The sequence below is a fragment of the Poeciliopsis prolifica genome, unplaced genomic scaffold, assembly GCF_027474105.1.
Source record: "Poeciliopsis prolifica strain line A6 unplaced genomic scaffold, Auburn_PproV2 SCAFFOLD045, whole genome shotgun sequence".
NCBI lineage: Eukaryota > Metazoa > Chordata > Actinopteri > Cyprinodontiformes > Poeciliidae > Poeciliopsis > Poeciliopsis prolifica.
Genome location: NW_026562420.1, coordinates 1,369,635 through 1,392,618, shown reverse-complemented (window position 1 = coordinate 1,392,618; position 22,984 = coordinate 1,369,635). Strand labels below are relative to the sequence as shown.

At 40.3% G+C, this 22,984-nt stretch overlaps 1 protein-coding gene across 7 annotated transcripts in view; it reads left to right on the top strand.

Moving 5' to 3' along the window:
* Window positions 1-21,831, top strand: part of lrba (LPS responsive beige-like anchor protein) — a 213,614-nt gene extending 191,783 nt beyond the window's left edge. For 3 of the 7 annotated variants that reach the window (XM_055056440.1, XM_055056442.1, XM_055056436.1), the window contains exons 51-56: window positions 9-164; window positions 4,604-4,771; window positions 12,058-12,159; window positions 13,167-13,363; window positions 19,420-19,571; window positions 20,598-21,831. In XM_055056440.1, coding sequence (XP_054912415.1) covers window positions 9-164; window positions 4,604-4,771; window positions 12,058-12,159; window positions 13,167-13,363; window positions 19,420-19,571; window positions 20,598-20,688 — 866 coding nt within the window. In that variant the 3' untranslated portion in view covers window positions 20,689-21,831. The remainder of the gene's footprint in view (window positions 1-8; window positions 165-4,603; window positions 4,772-12,057; window positions 12,160-13,166; window positions 13,364-19,419; window positions 19,572-20,597) is intronic. The other 4 variants (XM_055056443.1, XM_055056439.1, XM_055056438.1 and 1 more) reach the window with 3 other exon arrangements.
* Window positions 21,832-22,984: the final 1,153 nt, after the last annotated feature.

The window sequence follows — 22,984 nt, the reverse complement described above, 5'->3', positions numbered from 1 at the left end:
CCTTTCAGCCAGCAACGTGGGCTCTCACCGGCGTCAGATCTCAGACCTGCTGGATCAGAGCATCCAGATCAGCTCGCAGTGTTTCGTCATCACCGCCCATAACCGCTTCATCCTGCTGTGTGGCTTCTGGGACAAGAGCTTCCGGGTCTACTCCACCGACACAGGTAGATAAAAGAGAAGTGGATTTTTCACCTTGATTTTCTGTCAGTTCAGATCGGGCCTGAAAGAATCCGACCTGACCCTACGGATTTATTTGGGTCGGTCTGAGCCAATTCACTTTAATTCCAGGCCCGAACCCAAAGTAAGCCTGACATTATGATTTCAGGAAGCAGTGTAGGTTTTCCTGTCTTTAGTTTTTGTCTAACATCTTCCAGCTCCTTCTTGTCGCTTGTTGTGCAAATCATTTGAGATGTAAGATCGATAAGATCACACAATGCACTGCGCTTGTCACAGTCTGAGCTTCTGCAGGTTACTCAGTTTAACCTGTTGAGGAAATAAAGTATTTGCTCTTTACACCACAATAAGTATATTAACACAACCTTGTATCATTTGGCTTTCTCTGTGCTGTATCTGTAGACTTACGAAGCGTGCCACAGAAGTCCGACCCCGACCTGACCCGACTATCTGGGAAATAATTTTGGCCCGAGCTGGTCTGAATTTTGGGTCGGGTTTGGGTCAGCCGCGGGTCATAAATCCAAACTCTAGCAAACATGTCGAAGAAGGTGCTGTGGTAAGACGAGACCAGTCTGTATGGCTGTGCATCAACCATGAGCTTCTTTAGCATGAACAGAAAAACTGGTCAGAGTTGTGGGGTCATCTTAAAGGGGCAGTATTATGTATTTTCCTTCCACATAGTTCCATTTTATAGCACAATCAAGTAACTGTTACCTTCAGTTAGTTATAAAAATCAAATATGACTCCAAAGATATTTGACTTGGTAGAATTTGACTTGAAATTGGTCTAAGAAAGTCCTGCTGTTTCTGAAACTCCGCCTTCAGGAAGTCATCACAACATGGCTTCTCTATTAACCCTTTAGCAACATTTTTACCATTGTTTTACCAAGAAGTTGCTCGTATAATCAGCTCAATAGGCTCCAGTTCCACCAAGTGTTTGCTAATGGCTGCTGGCTAGTCTCAAGGAGTTGCTTGAGGGAGTCCCCTAGTGGTCTGCAAGGTACTGCATGTAGACAAGTTAGCCTACCAAAGGATTGTGTTTAATGGATATTTGACTTTAGACTGGATCACTTAAAAGAAAAGTTGAAGTAGGGAAAAAAAATAATGTCAGGGCTACTTAAAAGATGGGAGGAATTACCGTCTGCAGGAATATTTTTCAGTTTCTCAGGTTGAGTTGCAGAACTTTAGATTTCAATTGCAGAACAAACACTATTACTGTACACAGCATGCCATGGACATTCAGATCTCGGTCTGATCTAAGTGTCTGGCCGGTATCTGTGGATGTGCTGAGTGTGATATGCGTCGTCAAGCTGAAAGAGAATTTTTTGTTTCAGCCAAAGCAGCTCGGATCTATTTTCCTGTTATGATGCTTCGAAATTACAAATAGCCCAAAAATGTTGATACACGCAACCCTTCTTTTTTGACTTCCACATGTTTTACATCATTGGAAAACGTAGAATCTGCAAACAACTCAAAACACCAACAAGTAAACTTGTTCATGGTTTTGTTGTGGTCAGTCACATTTCCAAAACAGCTCCGTCCTTCTCGTTACGCTGAACAAAGAAAGCAATACGTGAGTACAGAGAATAATATTTTAATTTCAGGTCGTATGTATTAAGATGTATCGAGTTAGGTGGTCCGTGAGTGTTTTGTTAAATGGGTGGAGTGGTCTTCATCCTGATGAAGGTTCGACAAACACTGGCTGAGAAGATCAAAACTAAGTCCTCTGTATTGGCTTACACTGTTGGTGCTGAAATGTCCTCCAAACCAGAGAACAGCCCAGCATTTATACCTGAATATCATCAGCTCAGTTCAAACATTTTCTCACAAAAAAAGAAAGAAAAAAACCTGCAGTGAGGTCAGGGGTCCTAAATGAGACTGTCTGAAGCTTCATCTCTCTCAGCCTCATTCAGAGCACTACACGCATCCACACAACAGACTCAATTCAATTTCTCTACAGGCCGGGTGCGGCGCAGGCGGTGGAGGGGAGTGAGAACACAGAGATGGCTCTATTGTGTTGCTGCCACCAGGTTGTGCGACTAGAACGAGAACAGAGTTTAATCGAACGCGGCTCAGCAGCTGCCCCCAATCCCCCCGCCGGGTTAAAGGGCCGGCGCATTTTTATCAGATCCGAGAGTCCCGACTGGGGAAGCATGAGGAAGCAGCTTCCCTTCCACAGGCGGCCAGAAGCGTGCGTGGAAGCGCATGTTTAATCTGAGGCGCATGGTAGCCATTATTGCAGCAGTCATCATTACTTATTTCCACTGTTTATGAGAACGTCAAACATTTCACATCTTTGTTCTCCCGTGTTCTCCTCGGAGGGGTAAGGGGGGGAGTTAAGTCGTTGACCTGCTCTGGTTTCATAATAGCCCACATCGTTTTTAGGGAGAAGCGTCTTAATTTTCCCGGGACAGGAGCGTCGCCGCACTGTGAAGTATCCGCCGTTTGACTGCCGAGGTCACGTTCCGACAGGCGTAATGGGTTTTAGACGGTGAGACAGTGGCACTGTGGTCTTGAAATCTGACAGCAATTAGCCTCTTTACATATACACATGGTCACCGTGCACGAGCACAAACATTTGGAACAAGTATTTATTCGTGTCTGGGAATTAACACAAGTCTGATCTCAGATCAGTCGTATAATCAACTCATGATGGGAACCTAAAGCGGTTGCATCTGTCAGGAAAGTCTTTTTTTTTTATGTCCTGGGGTTACAGCCCTACCGCCTTTTTTTAAAATATATTTTCACATATTTTCAGATTCCAGACGAGTTATTTCTACATTTATGGATTTGTTGCATGAATGTCAAACAGCTTTTTGTGGGGAAGAGCCTCACAAATGATCCAATTATGTTCTACTAATGCTCAATATCAGCTGATGGAATTACAGTGACTCGTCGGTATTAGTTTTCAAAACTTGGCACAAAATGGATCCTTCTGGTTCGGCAGCATGTAGCAGAGGTCAGAGGCTTTTCGTTTTCGCCTTTTTGAGTCAAAGTTGGTCAAGAGTCTGTTGTTGTCTGTCAAAATCTAAAATGTGTCTTCTGCTTCTTCCATTTATTTTTGATTTTTACATTATTTTGTTTTTCTGCTCATTCGTCCATTTCTGTTAATGCGCTGTTTCAAAGAACTGCAGCGATTTATTCAGCATTTCCCGCAAACTGACCCAAAAAAAAACAAACAAACGTGTGAAACTGGCTGATTACTTCTTTGGACAACTGGAATCTAAACATTCCTGTTACCTTACAGAGCAGCTTCTTCGGCAGAGCGTTAATTTACCAAATCCCTGCTGGATAAAACAGCGGCTGTCTAAACCCTGATTCTAACAGCAGGTTCTGTCTAATCTTCACTGAAAAGAGGCTGAATTTTAGAAACTTAAATGCATAACCCCAACGTTAGCTGAGAAATGTGCATTAAACCGATGAAACAAGCCTGTTACAGAGTAAGTGAGATGTTAAGATGACTTATTTTAACTGTTTGCTTAAGTTTCACCTGATGAAGCTATTCAAAAAAAACTTTTCACCTAAAATTCTTCCAAATTCTAGAGGGGACAAAAAAAAGAATGAAACCTATTATGATCAAACATTCTGAATAGATAATGCAACAATAATGCAGCCACAGGATTTTTTGTTTTGCATTTTATGATTTATTTTGGTGAGAATATTTTCGATTTGACAACATTTCCCAGCCAGAGTCAGATAGGGTTCAAATCGTTTTGGGTTATTGATTATAGTTTTGTTTGATTTCAATGTGACTGTTTGTTTGTCCAACAAAGTTAATTTTAGTTTTTAGTTTGTTTGCTAGTTTTTCCTAGTTTCACTATCTGTTTAGTTTTTGTTAGTTGTAGTAGTTTTTCTTTTTTCATACCTTGTTTCATTTTTAGATGCAGAATTCAGAAATGTTGAAGCATCATATTGTGATCATGGAAACATTGATTGGGTATTGAATACTCAGCCTGGGTTACTATTTGTTCAAACTGTATTCAGTTGTTGTTCACTCTGGTGTTTTCTCCCAACTTTTGCTGCCTCCATTTTGTGTATTTGTGAACTCGGTCGACAGAAAAATATGTTTCAATCTGTTCAAAAGTCTAATAAATACATCCATAAAATAAAAAAGGAGGATATAATTTCTGTGTGTTTTAGTTTTATAAACGCATTATATAGTTCCAGTTATTCCTAGTTTCAATGTAGTTTCTGTTAAAATGTTTTTTTCCCCAATTTCAATTTTGGTTGTCCTGTTAGCTTTACTTCACCTTGGAAAGAGGGAGGATTTCCTCCCTCATGCTCTGCTGCGTTATCATATTTCTTGCTGCTGTGTTATCATATTTCAACACCATTTTACGTATATATTCATCATGTGGTCACGATAACGACTTCGTCACACCTAAAGCTGTCCTGATTTTTCTTGTTTTTCGTGTTTTCGCCGCCTGCAGGGAAGCTGACGCAGATCGTGTTCGGACACCGGGACGTGGTGACGTGCCTCGCCCGCTCCGAGTCGTACATCGGCGGAGACTGCTACGTCCTGTCGGGCTCCAGAGACGCCACCCTGCTGCTGTGGTACTGGAACGGAAAGCAGAGCAGCATCGGAGAGAGCCCTGGCAGTGAGTGCGCGTCTTGAGAACACACACACACGTACGTCTGTCTTCCGAGCTCTGACCCTCACAGACAGTCCTGACTGTGTGATTTACGGCCTCCCTCTGTAAGGTAACAACTAGTTTCATCTGACCAGCCCAGGCCTCCTCCGTACAGATTGGATTTCGCGGCTCTGTGGGACCGGGAACAGCTTTCCATAATGTGTTGGGAGAGAGACCGTGTGTTTCTGATAGTGTGTGTGTGTAGGGGGGGGGGGTCTGTCTTTAATGTGAGTGAAAGTGAGGGCCACTTAGAGACGTTAAACGTGAAGTTGTGTTGGGGGTCGCCCGGCCGACACATGAAAGTTCCCCACCGTCCCAGGGCCAGCGGGGTCAGGCTGGTCGATAAAAGTGAAAAATGTCACAGGCCTCCCCGGCGTTACCATAACATATGGCATCGGCCGCGATCAAAGCATCGCCGCCACATTGCTCACAACCTTGCCTCGGCGGTGCTAATTTGGCCGGCTTAGATTGGCGGACATGTTGTTAAGTGATCCATCACAAACGGGATGAAATTTATGACAAATTGCAATCTGTTAATAAGCCACTTTGATTTTGTCATATGAAGGAGAGCAGAGGAAGACTTTAAAGTCAAAGGTACATGTATTTATTTATTTATTTCAAACAGACAATAATAGAATAGAAATATAATAGAAACAAACTTCAATGTGTAGGAAAGGACAAATTCAGGTACAAGAGCAACAACCGACATATATATATATACCGACAATATATATATATATATATATATATATATATATATATATATATATATATATATATATATATATATATATATATATATATAAGGAAATAAGGTTCACAATAAGCATAAGAATAGTGTACTTTATGAGAGACTCTGACAGGAAAGACTGTAGTTTTTAGAAATAGACATATTGGAGTCACGATCCAAAGGATGTGCAGTCGGATCAAGTTTTCAGAAACATACATAATGTATCTGTGCAGAAAAAACAGATGTGCGAAAGAGAGTAAAAACCACCGAAAGTGGTTGTGCAAATGTGAAAATATAAAGTAAAAACAAAAAAAAAAAATCATACTTAGACAAATGGTTGCACAATTTTACACACTTTGTTCAAAAAGAAACCAAAAAGATTGTAGGATTTCCTGGATCACACCAACATACAATTACACACTGCTTTTTGAAGAAAAATCAATATTCCTATTTTCTGTATGTTTGTATGTCAACTATTGAGCTGAGATTGAGTCAAAGCTTTTTAGCTGCTGTTTTGTATGTATAAAATTCAGTCTATTTGAGTTTTAGTGGCTCAGTGCTGCAGCTGGAGGGCCAGACAAAGCGCTCATCATCCCATCCCAATGTGACGCTTCATTGGCCGGGACCGCAGGAGGCTCTCTCTCTCTCTCTTTCTATCTGTCTCTCTCTATCTTTCTGTCTCTTTCTCTCTCTCTCTCTGACATGATGTTCTTCTGCAACACACTCACACACACCAAATCCAGACAGACAGCAGACCTTTAATCTGCTTCCAACAACCAAAAACGACTCAAAAAGCTAAAAAAAAAAATCTTCTCCGTGCGCTAAGAAGGAGAACACACACTTACAGAAAAATTCCAGCTCGCTCCTAACGACCCGTGGACATCTCACACACCTCATAAGCTTGACGTGAGTCCGTCTGAGTGGCTGATGCGTTCACATGAACACTCTGACCTATGAACTCATAGCTTGTCCTCTGACTAGTTCAGATTTTAGATGTGCTACTGCCATCTGCTGGAGAACGGAACTAGTTTCTTCTGTGGAACTGAACTCCTTTTCTGATCTTTTGAAATTAATTAATTTTTAGGTTTTTGTAAGAGCAGAAGTATTGTATGTAAAATGTATTAATTTGGCCTGTTTGTATCAATAATATTGTGTTGTGTAAAAAATTATCCTGAGTTTTTTGTCTCGCTTACAAAAATGACTGCAGATGGAAGGCCAGACAATATATATGTTTTTATTAATATATAATTGTAAAAGCACCCGTTCCAATCCTCTAATGAACTAAACTAATGTTGAACTTAAATATTAGCTGAAAAAGTTCCTTCAGAAAATAACAGAAGAATAAAAAATAAATAAAATGGCATTAAAATAGTGGAGTAGACATCTACATAAAATTATAAAACTTATAAATATATGACCTGTTACACATTTAAGTGACATGTACATATGAATATAAATCAATGTAGAAGAGATGAGGTTGAAAAAAATAGAAAAATAAAAGCATTTTTATTCATTTTATTTCTATAATTCAGGTATTTATTTCTTTTCAAACTTCTGCCTACACACGCAGAAACGTACAGTTCACTCTGACATTGTTTTCTACTCGATGCATAATAATCTGTGCAGTTTGAACATGTTTAAAACATAGAAATGATTCCCTTCTCCACTTTAAAAGTGTAACAGCTTTAGAATCAGTTATTGTTTTGGTGTCAATCTAAGGAAGCTTTCTGTTTGCTCCTGTCGATGCACCAAAAGGTAAAATCCGTTTTTAATAGAAACTCTGTAAAAATGTATTTTGCTGATGGGTTCACTGTCAGACGTCTGATTCTTTCCTGGGGATCTGAAATATCAGGTGTGTCATTAGTGCAGCTCAAACTGAGGGCAACGTTTCACAGAGTTCTGTTTGTAGAAGTAAGAAGGGCTCCCCGGGCCTCCGGTTAGGCAAATGAGAAACAAGATTAGAGCAGATGTTATGTAGCTCCTGCTACCAACAGGAAGCATTTCTCCATGAAGTAGTTCAAGTCTTTCAGTTCATGTCGCCACACAAAACGCACAGAGTTCAGATTGGACAGAAAACATCAACGCCTGTTTTGGATGCACTCATATGTGAACTGGTTTCTCCAGAAACGTTCTCGCCCTGAAGAGTTTGTGTTCGACATTATGAAGTAGATATTCGAAAAGATACCATCAAAGTGTTTCCCAGTATGACACATCACTCATCTTTTCCCAGTTAAAGGGGCGGTGGTATGCAAAGCAACTTTTTGAGCTTCACATCATGTTATGATGTTCTTCCCTCATCAAAGCATGCCTGAGTGTTGCCTTGATTCTTTCATCCGTGTTTGAGAGATCCTTTAATCTCTGTGGCAACCATTCAGCTGTTCAAAACGGCTGGAGAGTCAGAAGCTCCTGAGCGTCTGCCTCACAGAGCAGAGCAACCCGGCGACTCCCCCACTCAGCTCCTTCAGACTAGCCAGAGGGAATTAGCAAACACCTGGTGGGTCTGCTGAGCTCATTATAGGAGCTGCTTCTCAGTGAAACGCCGGTATAAACATTGTTGAAGAGTTAATAGAGCAGCCATGTTGTGATGAATTTCTATAGGTGGCGTTTCAGAAAGAACAAAATTTTCTTAAAGAGACAGAGGCCCAATTTCAAGGCATTAAATTAGGAAGTCAAATTTCTTTTTAGTCATTTTTGACATATGCAGCATTTTCATAATTGAAGTTAACAAAGTAGGAACTTGATTACACTGTAAAATGTGCCTGGAAAACTTAACCAACACCCTTCCAGTTTAGCTGAACATATTTTTAATAGTGTTTTAATGACCGTTTTTGTCTTTTTTTTAATCTATTAAAGTGTATAAAATGCTCTTTGTTTTCTTTTATTTTGCATGAAATGAAACAAAATAACAAAATATGAAAAAAAGTCCATTTGATTTACATCCGGCACATTGAGGCCAATGCCCAACAGTAACTACTTATTTACTACATAATGCAGTGATTTCTATAACTCCTGCTCTGTAAAAGGAAGCTGTGATCCGTTAATGTCTCTAAAACAAGTTTAGTACAAGTGTACGTCCACACACGGAGACACCCGATCCCCTCCTCTGCCTCCGAGCTCCGGTCACGTACGGGCATGAGCGCAGTCAGATGTCTCTCTAATTTAAACCAAACTTTAGGTGCAGGCTCCAACCTGCCGCAGTTCGTTCCCTTTATCAGCTCTATAGATCTGCGTGGAGCGAAATCCGGCTTGGTTCTCCCGACTTCGCCGGCTCACGGGTCATGTGTTTGCTTTTAGTGGGAACCAGGCTGTTAACTGGATGGGCGCTCTGATGGGATCAGGGGCGAGTTTGGGCGGCTGCAAAGTGGACAGCTTGATGTTTAAAAAAAAAAAAAAGTCCAAACAATCAACTGGAGTTAAATCCTATGAGATCAGTCATCAGAGACAAATTTGCTGCTGTTTTGATTTCTCCTTTCATAACATGTCCTGTAATAACATTGAGAAACTTTGCTCAAATTGACGCATTTGCTCGTTTAGCCGCTCATTATAATAATCCGCCAGATATTTTCTGCTCTGTGCATGTGGGTTTCATTCATTTGAAGTGCACAACTTGTCGTTTTGTCGTCTTTTTTTTTTTTTTTTTTTACAGGAGAATTTGGAGAGCAGTGTGGGCTCTATAGAGTCTTTCTGCTAAATTCAATTAAGGTGTTACAGTAGCTGTGGCGTTTGGGGGAAGAACCGACCCTATTAGTGAAGCTCTGCTGAGTTTGTGCCGTGCGGCTGCATTTAGACAGGAGCTGCATGAGCTCACTCACCTGAACTGCAGCATTAACTTGCACAGTTGAAAACGTGTTGTTTATTACCGCCGCTTGCGGCCGAGACGTGTTCATATCGGAGACTTCATGCTTCCTATTCCCAGAAGCTGCGAGGCGGATGTTTGAAGAAAGACTGGATTGTTTGGTGAACACAAATAAAGCCTGGCTGTGGCACTTTTCAATATTTAATGTGGTTATAAAGACAAGCGGAGTATTTTATTGTGATAGAGCAACACAAAGTAGTTCATAGTTGTTTCTTATAATGAGAATTTTGATTTATTGTGGTGGCAATAAATATCGATTAATGATGTGGAACTGATATGATCAGAAATGTTTTTACTGTTTCAAATTTAAATATCAGTAAATTTGAAAATGTGATTCAATGTAGTTACTTTATACAGTTCATTGATGTAAAATCCACTTCTTTTAGTCGGTGGTGTCCTGAAGAATGAAAGTGGGAATGTTTTTCAAGAGTAGTATTTGTGTTTGTAGCGATAAATTGTTCCAGAGGTTATTGTGGTAAACGATAATATTGTCATCTTGAAACCATTTTCAAACAACATATTGGTAATGACATAATAATTATTATTATTATTCTAATAATCCAAGTTTGCCTTCTCTAAGAACAATGAGCTTTAATTTCACACTTCACACTGGAACTGGGATATATTAAATATCCAAAATAAAACACAAAAACAGTAAACAAAATGGAAATAAAAAACAACAGAAACCATATAATGAATCCTGATGTGTTTGTAAATTAAATTTTTAAAAAAGTTAATCGTCAGAATGAATGTTATCGGGACAAGCCTTAAATATTTTTATCTTTGTGCATCAGAACATACAAGGAGTATGAAAGAACTACAAACGAAACTACAAATGTCGGTTATGAAACAGATGGGATCAAATCGAGGTCTTTAGAGGCTGATAATGTCTTTAACCTTTAACCTTTCATGACTGCTCAATGACTGTAAACGATTAGCGAAGCTGTCAGTGAGAGCTTTAGGTCAGAATATAGTCATGTGTTAGAATGGTCCAGTCAAAGGCCACACCACAAGACCTAGAATCAATAGCTAAATTCCAGATGCGCTCTTTCCAACCTGAGCTTGAGATCTTTTCCCAAAGAACAAAATTCAGTTCTACTTCCAGCTGAAACTGGAGTAAAAGGCTGAAAACTAAAACTGTTTAGTTTTAAACGTCTAAATCATTTCTGGAAAACCTTGTTTCACTTCACAATAATTAACGTCCACAGAAAAGTTTTCCCTTGTCCATCTGCTGCGTAACAAATTCCTCTTGAGACGCTAACTGGTGACTGAGACGAAATCAGAAACAACTCAGGGTGTGAATACTTACAAATTTAAACACACAAGTGCCGGTGTCATTTTTAGTTGTTTTTTTTTTTGTTTTTGTTTTTTTTAGTTGTTGGTGCTGATCTCGACTTTCAGCAGGTATTGATGGGGTTATTTAAGAAGACGCCCCATCCCCCCTGGCCTCCCACTGAGCCGTGAACCAGAACTGAACTCAGGACAGACAGACTCACGCTGGTGACCTTTACAGTTCCCTCTGACGCATCCAATTCAAAGACGCACTTTACGCTTTGACCAAACGTGCAAATTCTATTCACCGTCAGTAATTCGTCTTTGTTTACAATCATGTACTCTAGGAAAGCCTGATGTGGCGTGTCGTATGCAGCGTCTGGTTGGACAGAAGGTGATTTTGATGATTTGTGTTGTCGTTCGCCCTGACAGCTTCAAACCAAAACTAAATTACACAAATTTCATGACTTCAGTCTGAGTTCCCCTGGTTTTGTGTTGCTCTGCCTGCCCGACGTAGAAACATCTGGATCCAGTAAAGGCCGTCACGCAGAGAAGGTTTTAAACCTTGGAGGAGGCAGAGTGTGGGAAATATCTGCATGTGAAACAAAATGGATTAAAATCTTAAGGATGTGGAGGGAAGGGGGGGAGGGGGGTCGCTGTTGGTGGAGAGCCATCAAGTTCCATGTAGTTCTCCGGTCCAGGATAGGATGGAGTATTAGAGTCATTGTAGATACCTCAGAAATTTTTAGATTCACTTCAGAAATTTTCAAGAAAATTAAAAAAAAAAAAAAAAAAGGAAATGTCTGAGCTTGAAAAGTCAACAGTTGGCTGGAAAAACATTTTTGGACATTTCTGAGTTTGAAAAGTTGTGAGGAAATAAAACTGAAAGAACTTTGAAATCAACTTCAGCAATTTTCAAGGCAAAACTTGGAAATTTCTGGGTTTTGTTTTTTATTTTTCTTTGAAAATTGCTGAAATTAATCTCAGACTTTTTGAGCTTGAAAAGTCGAAGCCTCTGCCGAACGCTGTTGTGTTTAGAAATCTTGAAAATTTCTGAGAGTAATCTGAGAAAAGTTAAAAATTTGGCTGGTTTCTTGTAGAAAATTAATCTCAATTAAATATTTTTTCTTCTAGAAGACTTTTGACTTTTGAAACTCAGAAATTTCCAAATTGCTCTCTTGAAATTTTTTTTTTCCTATCTGCAATGAGCTTATTGTACATAATGGTGAATAACATAAAATTAAATAAAAAAACTTCCTCCTTAACTCTACTGATGGCTGATGCATTTAGCCAAAACTCCATGAGAACAACATCCAGCCTTATTGCTCCCCCTAGTGACTGGAAACTGTAACTGTTTGCTAAAATGTGAGGATGTGAAACGTTTGTGTCTCCCAGCAGAGTTTACCACACCGAGGGCCATCCTGACGGGACATGACTGTGAGGTGACGTCTGTCAGCGTCTGCGCTGAGTTGGGTCTCGTCATCAGTGGCTGCAAGGGTGAGGCCGACCTCTGATCCGATCGGCTAAATAACCAATCATTTGTAAACCATCGAGGCTCTGTTTGATCAATTCCTACTCAAACGTATTTTATTTGGAGTTTTTGACCATTTTCAACAACAGCAGATGAGGAAACTTTTCCATTTTGCCAAAAATAGGTTTTCAGTTTCTGAGCGTTTTTGTTTTCACGATGCTCCGTTTTGATTTGGTCACTGAAACAGTTGAACCTTTGGCTTCCTTAAAAAAAAAAAAAAACTTAATCCGGTTGGCATTATGTTTGTAGCTTCTTTTTTTGCCTTTTGGACTGAGACATTCACTGTAAACTTTTGTTTTATTTCAATTCATTCATTACAAAATAACCTGCAGAATCCTCGAAAAGCATTTTACTTCTCAAACAATTTAAACTTATTTCAGTCATTATTGTAAATGGCAGTGATAAAAAGACATTGCTATATTAAATTATGATGATTTTGTTGCATCTGACCAGGGAAGTAAAAGTCATGAAATGCCACAGTTTGTTTCTGATTTTTAGAAGTTCACCTTTTTATAAATAATGTATTATAACGGTGATGGGAAATTTGAAATAATCATGATGTTTTTTTAGCAAACTAAAATACCTTCTTTTTTAAATTATTTTATTATTATTTTTCCCATAAGTGAAATAATCTCTCAATATTCAGAAAGTGACTTCAACAAAGCTGCTATTTCCTGCTGAAAAATACTGATAAGTTAGTTTAGTCTTACTTAAAGTGTTCAAGCAGACCAAAGGATTTTGTGATTTTTACAGTGCAGTTAAAGTTTGAGTTTAGTTTAGCTAGTTCCTCATTTCTGTTTGTTACAGAAGGAAAAAACATTTTTAGGCATTAATCATATTATTTGCAAAATAATTTTCTTCTTTTTTTTTTTTTTTTTTTTTTGAACAGTTTACAGATTGTCGTCGTTTCACACACACAAAAGACAAACCTGTGTTATATGTTAAGCATGTCTCTGTGTCTGCCTGTGTGTAGAGGGTCCTTGCCTGGTCCATTCCATGAACGGAGACCTGCTCCGGACCCTGGAGGCCCCGGAGAGCTGCCTGCGGCCCCGGCTCATCCAGTCGTCCTCCGAGGGCCACTGCATGATCTACTACGACAAGGGACACTTCTGTCTCTTCACTATCAACGGCAAGCTGCTGCGACACATGGAGGTGCAGGACAACATCAAGGTGAGGAAACGGCCGTTTCTCCTCAGGCTCTCACCAGACGCCGCTTCCGTCTGGACGTCTGCACCACATCTGGGCCGATCGGGGGGGAGGAGACGGGGGTTCTGGGGGGTGTGCAGTCCAGACGTGGCGCTGATTAAAGGCTGGGCTCGGTTCGGATCGGAGGCGAAGGTCAGGACGCCTCGGGACAAAACGGGAGGGCTCCACGTCTCGCTCTCCCCGTTCCACCGCATCCAGCAGAGGAAGCGCTCCCGTTTGATCCACGGATCCGGTGTCGGGTCGGATTGCGACGGTGGCGGGAAACGCTCCAGAGCAGCGGTCAGTCCTGGACCCCGACACCATTAACTACCCCAGAGCGCAGGAGGACACATTCCCCCCGCTGCCCACATTTCCTCCCTTGTGGCCGGAGCGACACAAGATAGCGGCTACCGCCTTTGGTTTCCAGGCCCTTTTGTTTCCGCTTTGGCCTGGGAAATGTAAGCTAGCTCTGACAGACGGCTGCACGCCTGTTTCCTATTAAAGGGCCAATATTATGTTTTTTCCCAGCCACATTGTGCCATTTTATTGCACAATCAAGCAACTATGTTAACTTCAGTTGTTATAAAAATGCTTTATTTATCAAACATGACTTTAAATAAATTTGACTTTGTAATTTAAGGCCTTGAAATTGGGCCTCTGAGTCTTTAAGAAGCTCTTGTTCTTTCTGAAACTCCAAGTCGTCACAACATGGCTCCTCTATTCACCCTTCAGCAGTGTTTTTACCAGCGTTTACTGAGAAGTAGCTTTAATGAGCTCAGCAGATATTTGCTAATTGTTGCTAGCTAGTCTGAAGGAGCTGAATGGGGGATTCATGGGGAAAGGCTGCTTTATAAAGTGGAACGTTGGATAAGTGAACCTGCTACAATAGCAAATTTTACTGGATGATAAATTGTCCCAGAAGTTGTTACGATAAACGATGTTGTTTTTTCAGACTATTTTCAAGTAATATAACGATATTGTCATAATAATGCAAGAACACGACGTGAAAGAACAATAAACTTTAAATTCTCATGCACATTTAACACTAGAACTGAAGACTTTTATCATCTAGTATTTGTTACAAAGAGGAAAACAATAAATCAAGCAGATGGAAATCTTTGAGCTCGTTTTGACTGATCATGCCTTTGATAGATTTGTTGTGACAGAGCTAGGTCACAAGGTCACAAGGTCACACCCAGGCCATTTGACCAGCTGAGTGGTTGCCATGGGAGATTAGGTGATTTCTGAAATATGAATGAACGAATCAGAGCAGAACTCCAGGTACGTTTTTGATGAGGAAATAACTTTATAAAGCTTGAAAAAATTTATTTTACGCAACAGAAACAGAAACTTTTCGTTTCCAGGCTCCTAACCACAAATACACAGAAACATGGACTGAGCCTTCTAACTTTTTATTAGTAAAAAGTTACTAATAATGTTACTAATAATGTAACATTATAACTAAAAAAGTTACTAATAATGTTTTTGAGATTAACGTTGCCGGTTTTTTCCCCCCCACATTTCTCCTGCACTGACGGAGCCGGGCTGACGGACTTGGTCTCTCCTGGACCAGCAGTAAATTCCCTCCGTGTCACGCGGCATTAGGAAAACCCAACATGTTGAACTCGGGTTTAGCCCCCACCCCCTGATTCCAGCCGCTATTTAGTACACCCGTGTACATACCAGAATCAATCTTCTCTGCCCTCTGAGGCTCGGCGCAGTGTGACTCCAGGATAAATAAGTGTTTGTCCTGGCCTGCTGCAGGCACTTGGAAGCGGAGAGTAAGACCGTTCGGGCCGCCGCTTTATAGAGGTCTGGAGTCGGAGTCGGGATGACAGCCTAACAGTCGGCATCCTGCTCTAATAGCGGATTTGGGTGACGGGGAGCCATGCTGAATAGATTACATTCTTTTAAGTTATAGTGCGACTCAAGCAGTGTAACCATCTCTGCACTTTTTTTAACGGCCTCTGTCAGTGTAACGGGGTGTTGGGGGGTCTGGGGGGGTAAGAGCTCCATAAATTAAAAGTTTTACCTTCTTCAGCCTTGAATCCACCCATTCGTCTCTGAAATATGGGGACGAAGGCCGCACATGTTTCTGCACCACTCTTTTTTTTTGTGTTTCTTTTCTTTCTTTTTTTTTTTTAGTCATCCGAGCCGAGTCAGCCATGTTGGCCCCTACAGAGACGTCGGCCATCTTGTTTGGCCGCCCAGTGGCAAAGCGGCTGATTTACAGTGTCTGTCTGCAGCCTCCTACCTGTCTGGGCTGACATGTCTGCCAGCGCTGCTGCTTCCTGCTGCGCTGCACTCGGGTCATAAACTCCCCCAGCAGAACGCATCACAGTGCATTAGGCCGCCGCTGGCCGGGTTCTGGGTTTGTTCGCTAACTCTGCTGGTAGTTTGCAAAAGTCACAACAATGGTTTTCACTGAAAAATCACAAAAATAATCTTGGTTTAGTTTCTAGTGCAAATATCTTACAACACTTGAAATAAAACAAAACTAACTGACAAGTAACATTTCAGCAAGAAATAAGAGCTTGTTTATGTTAAAAGTTTATTAATGTTAATGATTTATTTTAAAAAGTTAGAATTCCACTGGTAGTTTCACTTTTATCAAGGAAAAACGTCTAGTGATAAGAGAAATATTCTGCCTGTGGAACTAGTACTTTTTTATAAATGTTATGAAATTACTGACATAAAACAAGTGTCTATATAACGTAAGATAGGAAACTTGACCACGAGAAAATCTGTGACCAGATTCAGACCAAGTTAAATAAAACCCGTCCGCTGCAAAAACACTAAAATCTTTCCAAGTAGTTTTGTTCTTAAAAATACTCGAAATAAGACAAAACTCATTTGCAACTAACTATTCAGCTTATTTTAAGTCAATAATTTCTTAATGTTGAAAAAGTTCCATTTGCAGATTTTTATTTTAAAATTGGGGAAAATGTCTTGTAATTCAGCTAATCTACAGTATTTCTTTAAATCAATATTAAGGAGTTATTGTCTGGAATCTCGCTGAACAAGTTACTGGCTGCTTTTGTTTGACTTCAATTGTATTGAATTATTTCTTATTTCAAGTTCAATTTGGACAAGAAACTAAACCAGAAATTCTAGGTAAGATTTTGTGTTGCAGTATCGAGTTTGGCAAAAAAAAAAAAACAACAAAAAAAATAAATCTAATATGAAGCCAACATTCAACTCTACTGAAAAACAACCAAACAAACAAACAAAATAAACTGAAAAAAAGTCGAACTGTAATTTGCAAAGTAACATTTGACTAGATATCACTGGGAATGTATGTAAATTCACAATCATTTCTAAAATGTTCACCTAAGTTTTTTTCTGTGTTTATTTGAATCATTCCACTCTTTAAAAAAATAAATAAAATAAAATAATCATATTCAGATCTGTCACTGATCTTCCTGTTGCAAACATGGAGCTGAAGCTCCTAACATTTAAGACGGAACAACGGAAAGAGTTCAGATTTCAGAATCCAATAAAACTGATAAACAGGCTGCGAACATTTCGCTCCACAGGAATCCCAACGACAAACTGTCTGTGTTCAGATTGAATTGGATTTCAGACTGGATGGATACACCTTTTCTTTTTTTCTAACACCGTTTCCAAAAACAATTGAAGAACTGGCCGATAAAACGGTGAGACGTTTTTCACGTGTGGAAGTAAAATCAAATCCTGTTTGCTTATTTAATCGGCGTAAAAAGCTGCTGCCCAGTTCTGTGCTGCTACGCAGTTGATGCTTTTTGTTACGTTTTTTTTTTTTCTTTATCCAGTAAAAAAATCAGGAATCTTTTATTTATCTGAAATGAATTCTGGGTTTGTTTGCTGCGGCTGGGTGAAATGAAGCCGTCTATGTTTTCAAATCTCTGCTCTTAATTATTAGCTGTTTGAAACTTTAGAAACTTTCAAAACAAGATGTAGAAAAATTTGGAGTACAAACACTAATCATTTCCTCGATTCCAGTTTCTTTTTCCTTGTTTGAGGAATTGTTTTTGTTTTCACACCGAATCGACTTCCTGAAATGGACTCATTTCAACTTTAAGTTTTGGGGGGTTTTTTTGTCCGTTAAACTCGAGCCTAATTAAACACACATGCCGCTGACGACCGAAGCACCAAGCCGTGACACCAAAAAGCTCCGGCGGCTGAAAGACGTCCGTCCCTCGGCGTCGTAAAAGCGGCGGACGACAGAAAGCTCTCGGCCGCCGCTTTCAGAACAAACACTCGGCCTCGTTGTTTCATCAGCCACGGTTACGCACTGATTGATGCCTCTGACTCTCTGAGTTTGGGCTTCCAGCGCACACCGTGCCCTTAATGGTCTCCAGCACACGACTTGATTTGTGTTCATCCGATTCCTGAGGGAGCCGTTTGGGCCGCTGCAGTTTGCAAGAAAAGCAGATGAAACGAGTAAATCTCTGAGTTCTGCTCTTGGGAGACATCTTTAGTGGAGTGGAGGAGAGTGTGTGTGTGTGTGTGTGTGTGTGTGTGTAGGGGTGTGTGTGTGTGTGTGTGTGTGTGTGTGTGTGTGTGTGTGTGTGTGTGTGTGTGTGTGTGTGTGTGTGTGTACGCACAATGTGGAGTTATTTGTTGGACCAAAACACTCGGAGGTGTGATGGTTGCTTTGTCGTCACAGATGATCTGATGGCCCGTCGTCGGCAGGATTTACGGTTGAAATGAGGCGTTTATTAAACATTCAATCAGACGACGTTTATTTTTTCCATGTCAGTCACTTTAGTTTTTTTTCCATTACGAGCTTCATGAAAACACCAACATATGCTGACGTTTCAAAAATGTAAATAAGTCGTAATTGTGTGCTGCGTACTAAAAACAAATGTTGGACTTAATGTAACTGATGTTTTGCAAAAGCCTATGAAATAATTCAGTTTTTGTTTTGGCCTTTTTTCTATTTGTTTGTGGAGCGTTGATGGTAATAATGTAATTTACAATTGGGGGGAAACTGCATTTGGCTCTCAGATACTTTTTCTAATCTTTTATCATTATCATAGTAAATACCACAAGATATCATGGTGAACATTTAAAGGGGCAGTGTTGTGCGTTTTCCAGGCATAAAGTGTCATTTTACAGCACAGCCTAGTAATTACCTTCAAATGTTGTAAAAAAAAAAAAAAAAAAAAAAAAAAAACTGCATTCATCGAACACGACTCGAGATGTTTGACTTCACAACTCGATGCTTTAATATTGAGGTTCTGTCTCTTTAAGAAGCTCCTGCTCTTTCTGGCATTTAGCTCATCAGCGCTCCTCCATTGAACCTTTAGCGACCGTTATTAGCAGCGTTGCACTGACACCAGCAGGTGTTTGGTGATAGCTGCTGCCGCTAGTCTGGAGGAGCTGAGTGGAAATCCTGTGAGGCTGAAGCTACTTGCTTAGGCTCCTGTAAATAGCTGCCATGGAGATTTAGAAATTTCTCAAACATGCATTAAAGAATTAAGGGAACAATCCAAGTATTTTTATGATGAGGGAATAACATGATGTTTTATAAAACTGCCTCTTTAGGTCTATATGTGTTTACACATTTTCACATTATTTTGTAGAATTTCCTTTGAAGTTGTGTGAATGTTTGAGCTTCTCAACAGTTTTCTGTAACTCCTGCTGACTGAAGTGGTGACTGAGGTGTGTGTTAACACTTTGTGTGTGTTAATCTGACACACACTTTGTCAGATCTGCAGAGAAACACTTCAGATGGAGCTTTGACTCCATGTAATTCACTTTGTTCTCACTTTCTAACTAACTGCGATTCGGGTCCATTTGGAAGAGACTTTTTGTGCCAACGTGTCTTAAAATGTTCAATATTTCTTTTGTGTGTTATTTTGTCACAGCCGTCACTCAGTCTGAATTACTGTCAATTAGAAAACGGTTTCATTTTGATGCGGGGTAAAGTTTTTTTTTTACTGTGTTTGTTTTTCCTTGTTCTTTCTACAGCACCATGTTGTGCAGAGAGATGGTTGTCATCTACTGGTAGCATGCTAGAATCAGTCAGACTAACAGCCTGTCTGTCTCTCTGACAGGCCATGCTGCTGAGTCGGGACGGTCAGTACTTGCTGACAGGTGGAGATGGTGGAGTCGTGTCCGTCTGGCAGGTCTCTGACCTCAAACAGCTCTTCACCTTTCCTGGTTGTGACGCGGGGATCCGCTCCATGGCCATGTCACATGATCAACGGTAAGACCCAAAAAAACCACAGCCTGAAAGAAACTCTCATTCACTGCAGGATGGGAAGGATGGTTTATGGTGAACGATTCTCAAACACACATGGTGTGGGGCTCGTCTCTTGCCACACCAGAGTGGGGTGAGACGAGCCCCAGTGGGGGGAATCGTCTCACCCAGTTGATGTCACGTGACCATTAATTCTCCAAGCGGCATTCATTTTGTCCCTGTCAATGTAACCAGGAGAATCATGTGTTGTGGCATTATAGGCCTGGTTCATTTACAAAACGTTTTTTGCTTGTTAAAGGTCTTTTTTTATCTTTTTTTTTTTGACCAACATGGATTTTTATTTTCTTTTGTTTTGGTTTGAAATGTCGCTAAATATAGCAAGAGAGTCGCAGAAGCAGCAATAGTGAGTGACCATTGCTAATTGTAATTGTTCAGACAACCTGGTCGGGCTGGTCGGTCAGTCAGATTCTCACTGCGGAGCAGAAGAGGACAGTGTTGTTTTTTTTTACCTTTGCTGAGGTAGATAAGATCGATGGAAGGATTTTTCCATCACAGATCCCCCAAGTTAAGGAAAACGGGTCCAATCTTATGGCTACTTTTAAAGGTAAATTTCCCGTATCTGTAGCGCTTTATCAGATCCAGACGCGCTTCACGCTACATTCATACAGGCTTCTGTAGCCACACTGTAGACAGTGCATGCAATTATGCAAAGCAGCTACCAACAGACTTTACTTCTGCTTCATATCAGAAAACATTGGTGATTTCTCCAAAGTTAGTAAGAAGGGCCACAAGTCTTCACACCCCTACTACGTAAACAGAAATAAACTTTTTCAGAAACTTTCTGAAACGCTTGTCTGAAAGGAGCTTGATGCAGTTGTTAACTTAGACATGTTGTTGTCTTTTGCTTCATGGAGTGAAGTGAAACCAGCAATGATCTGTCATCAAAGATGTAACACAAAAAACAAGCAAATCCCATCATAATCCCGCGTACGCACAGCATTCATTTCTACATTTGTATTCATGTCTCCTCAGGTGCATCATCACTGGCATGGCGTCCGGCAGCATCGTCCTCTTCTACAACGACTTCAACAGGTGGCATCATGAGTACCAGACCCGATACTGAGGTCCTGACCCGATACTGAGGTCCAGACCCGATACTGAGGTCCAGACCCGATACTGAGGTCCTGACCCGATACTGAGGTCCAGACCGCCAACTGACCCGAAGTGAACTCTTATCAAACGCCGCTGTTCTGCCAACAGCTCCACCTTCTGAATGTAACCCGGTGGGAAGAGAGAGGCGGGGAGGAGGGGGATCTGTTCTGTAAGAGCAACAAACTATTTTTAAAAAAAAGGGCATTGCTATATATTTTGTAGATTAGATAGAAAGTGTTTCCTATAACTCTTTAAGGTGAGGGGGTTCTGTAACGGTTTGAGTGGAAATAATCTATTTTTAGCTGTAAGAGTCTATTTTCATCTCCTTCAGGATTAGAGCAGGGGGGCGGGAACATGTTAGGCTGAAAAATCCAAATATTTATGTACTTTGGATTGAGTGATTTGTGTTGGTGTGTATGTGTGTGAGGGGAATAATTATTGAGCTATACTTCACTTAAACATGCTTTTTTTTTCTTATTCTGGAAACACAGCAAGTAGGTTGGAAATGTATGAATAAAAAAATAACAATGTACTTGACAGAAAGATGAGCAAAGAGGGAAAACTTAGCGATACTATCTATAAACACGGCGTCCTTATTTAAGATGTCTGCTCCCGCTGTGCTTGCTCTGATTGTTTATGCGCGAGGCTCATATTCAGTTTATTTAAAGTCTAGGATCCAAAACGTCCCCCGTTATCAGCCATTTCAGTAAGTCTGCTTCCGTTCCAAGAATCATTTCTTTTCCATTTCCTCTAGTGGTGAGCTGGTTTCTCTAAAACCTTCACTCTGACTTCAGTCTCCAAAGCAGCAAAGGTCGGCAGTAAAACTGCAGCAAAAGGAGAAACTTTTTCCCCGTTTTTGCTTGTTTCATTTAAATCATATTCATTAATTAACGAATTGTTTTTGAAACGTTGTCCAGCACCAAATTGTTGAGACAAATTGTCTCTGGAACAACCATCCGCCCCCAGGATACCTGATTAGTAAGAAGACATTCCTTTCTATAAAGTCTGTGTCATTTTGGCTCTGATTATATGAAGATAAGTATAACTCATTATTTTTGCAATCATTTGGAGTGTTTTTGTTTGCTGACTTCTGACAATAAAATGAATTTTATTATTTGAGTGTTTGAATGTTTTCTTAATTTCCTATTTGGTTTTATTAGAAATGCACAACACCCTCTAGTGGTCAATGTTTGGATTCACACACAACAAAATCATTCATTATCCCTGCATGGCCACCAGAGGGCGCCGGTGCATCTCTGAAGCAGTATTTGGGCTCGTGTGGTAACCATGACAGCTCCACAATAAAAACAGCTGATCAAAATTAATAATAAAACTCATTTAATAATAAAACTGAAGCTTGATTTTCAGCTTCTTGACTTTCTCACAGCTCACATTTTTTTACTGATGGCAACACAGTACAATGAAGAGCAACTGAATCGTACTGACATTTAACTTTGGCAGATATTTTCTAACCAGCTTGTGCAGGTTTTATGATAGAAAGTTCTGAAGTGATCTGTTTTTGGATTTATTTCTGTTTTTGGATTTATTAAAGGATTTATTTCTTTGAATTGCCTTTTTTTATTTAATTTAATTTTTTTAATTTCATTTGTATGATGCCTTTCTAAGTTCTACTCAATGATTCGTTACTGAAGTACTACAATATATAAGTAAACAATGCAACATAGAACAAACAGAGCAAACGTAATCATTTTTGGGTTTGTTCCTGAAGACGGGGAGATTGGAGTGGTCAGGCCGGTGACTTCTGGAGGTTCAGGCGACGATGAGGAACTTTCCGTCTCTCCAGGTTCAGAGTTTAGTTCCACAGGACGAACATGGGACTTCGAAGGAGCAGAGGGAGAGAGGATGGGTGTGTTGGTTTTGGATGTGCTGCAGTTTGTTGATAGTGGACCACGCAAGATGATGTCGCATTCTTCAACTCTGGATGTGAAAGATGAAGCCATGCCAATGTAACATAGTTAATATTGTACAGAATTCCACTTGTCATTACTTCCAAGTTTGGGTTCAGGTGTAATGGGTGAAACAGCACCCCCTCCTGGTGGTTGGCAACATTAAATATAGTGAACATAGATATCTCGTTGCCAGTTCATGAGATGCGCGCGAGGTAGGTTCACTGGGAGCATTGTAACGGTCCTGTGGAATGTTCTGTTAGATTGTTGCTAACATAAAATACTATTCCTCGTAAGGTGCTGTATTGCCGGTGATGAACCTGGTCCCTGATTGTTTTATATCCAGGTACATATTGTTTC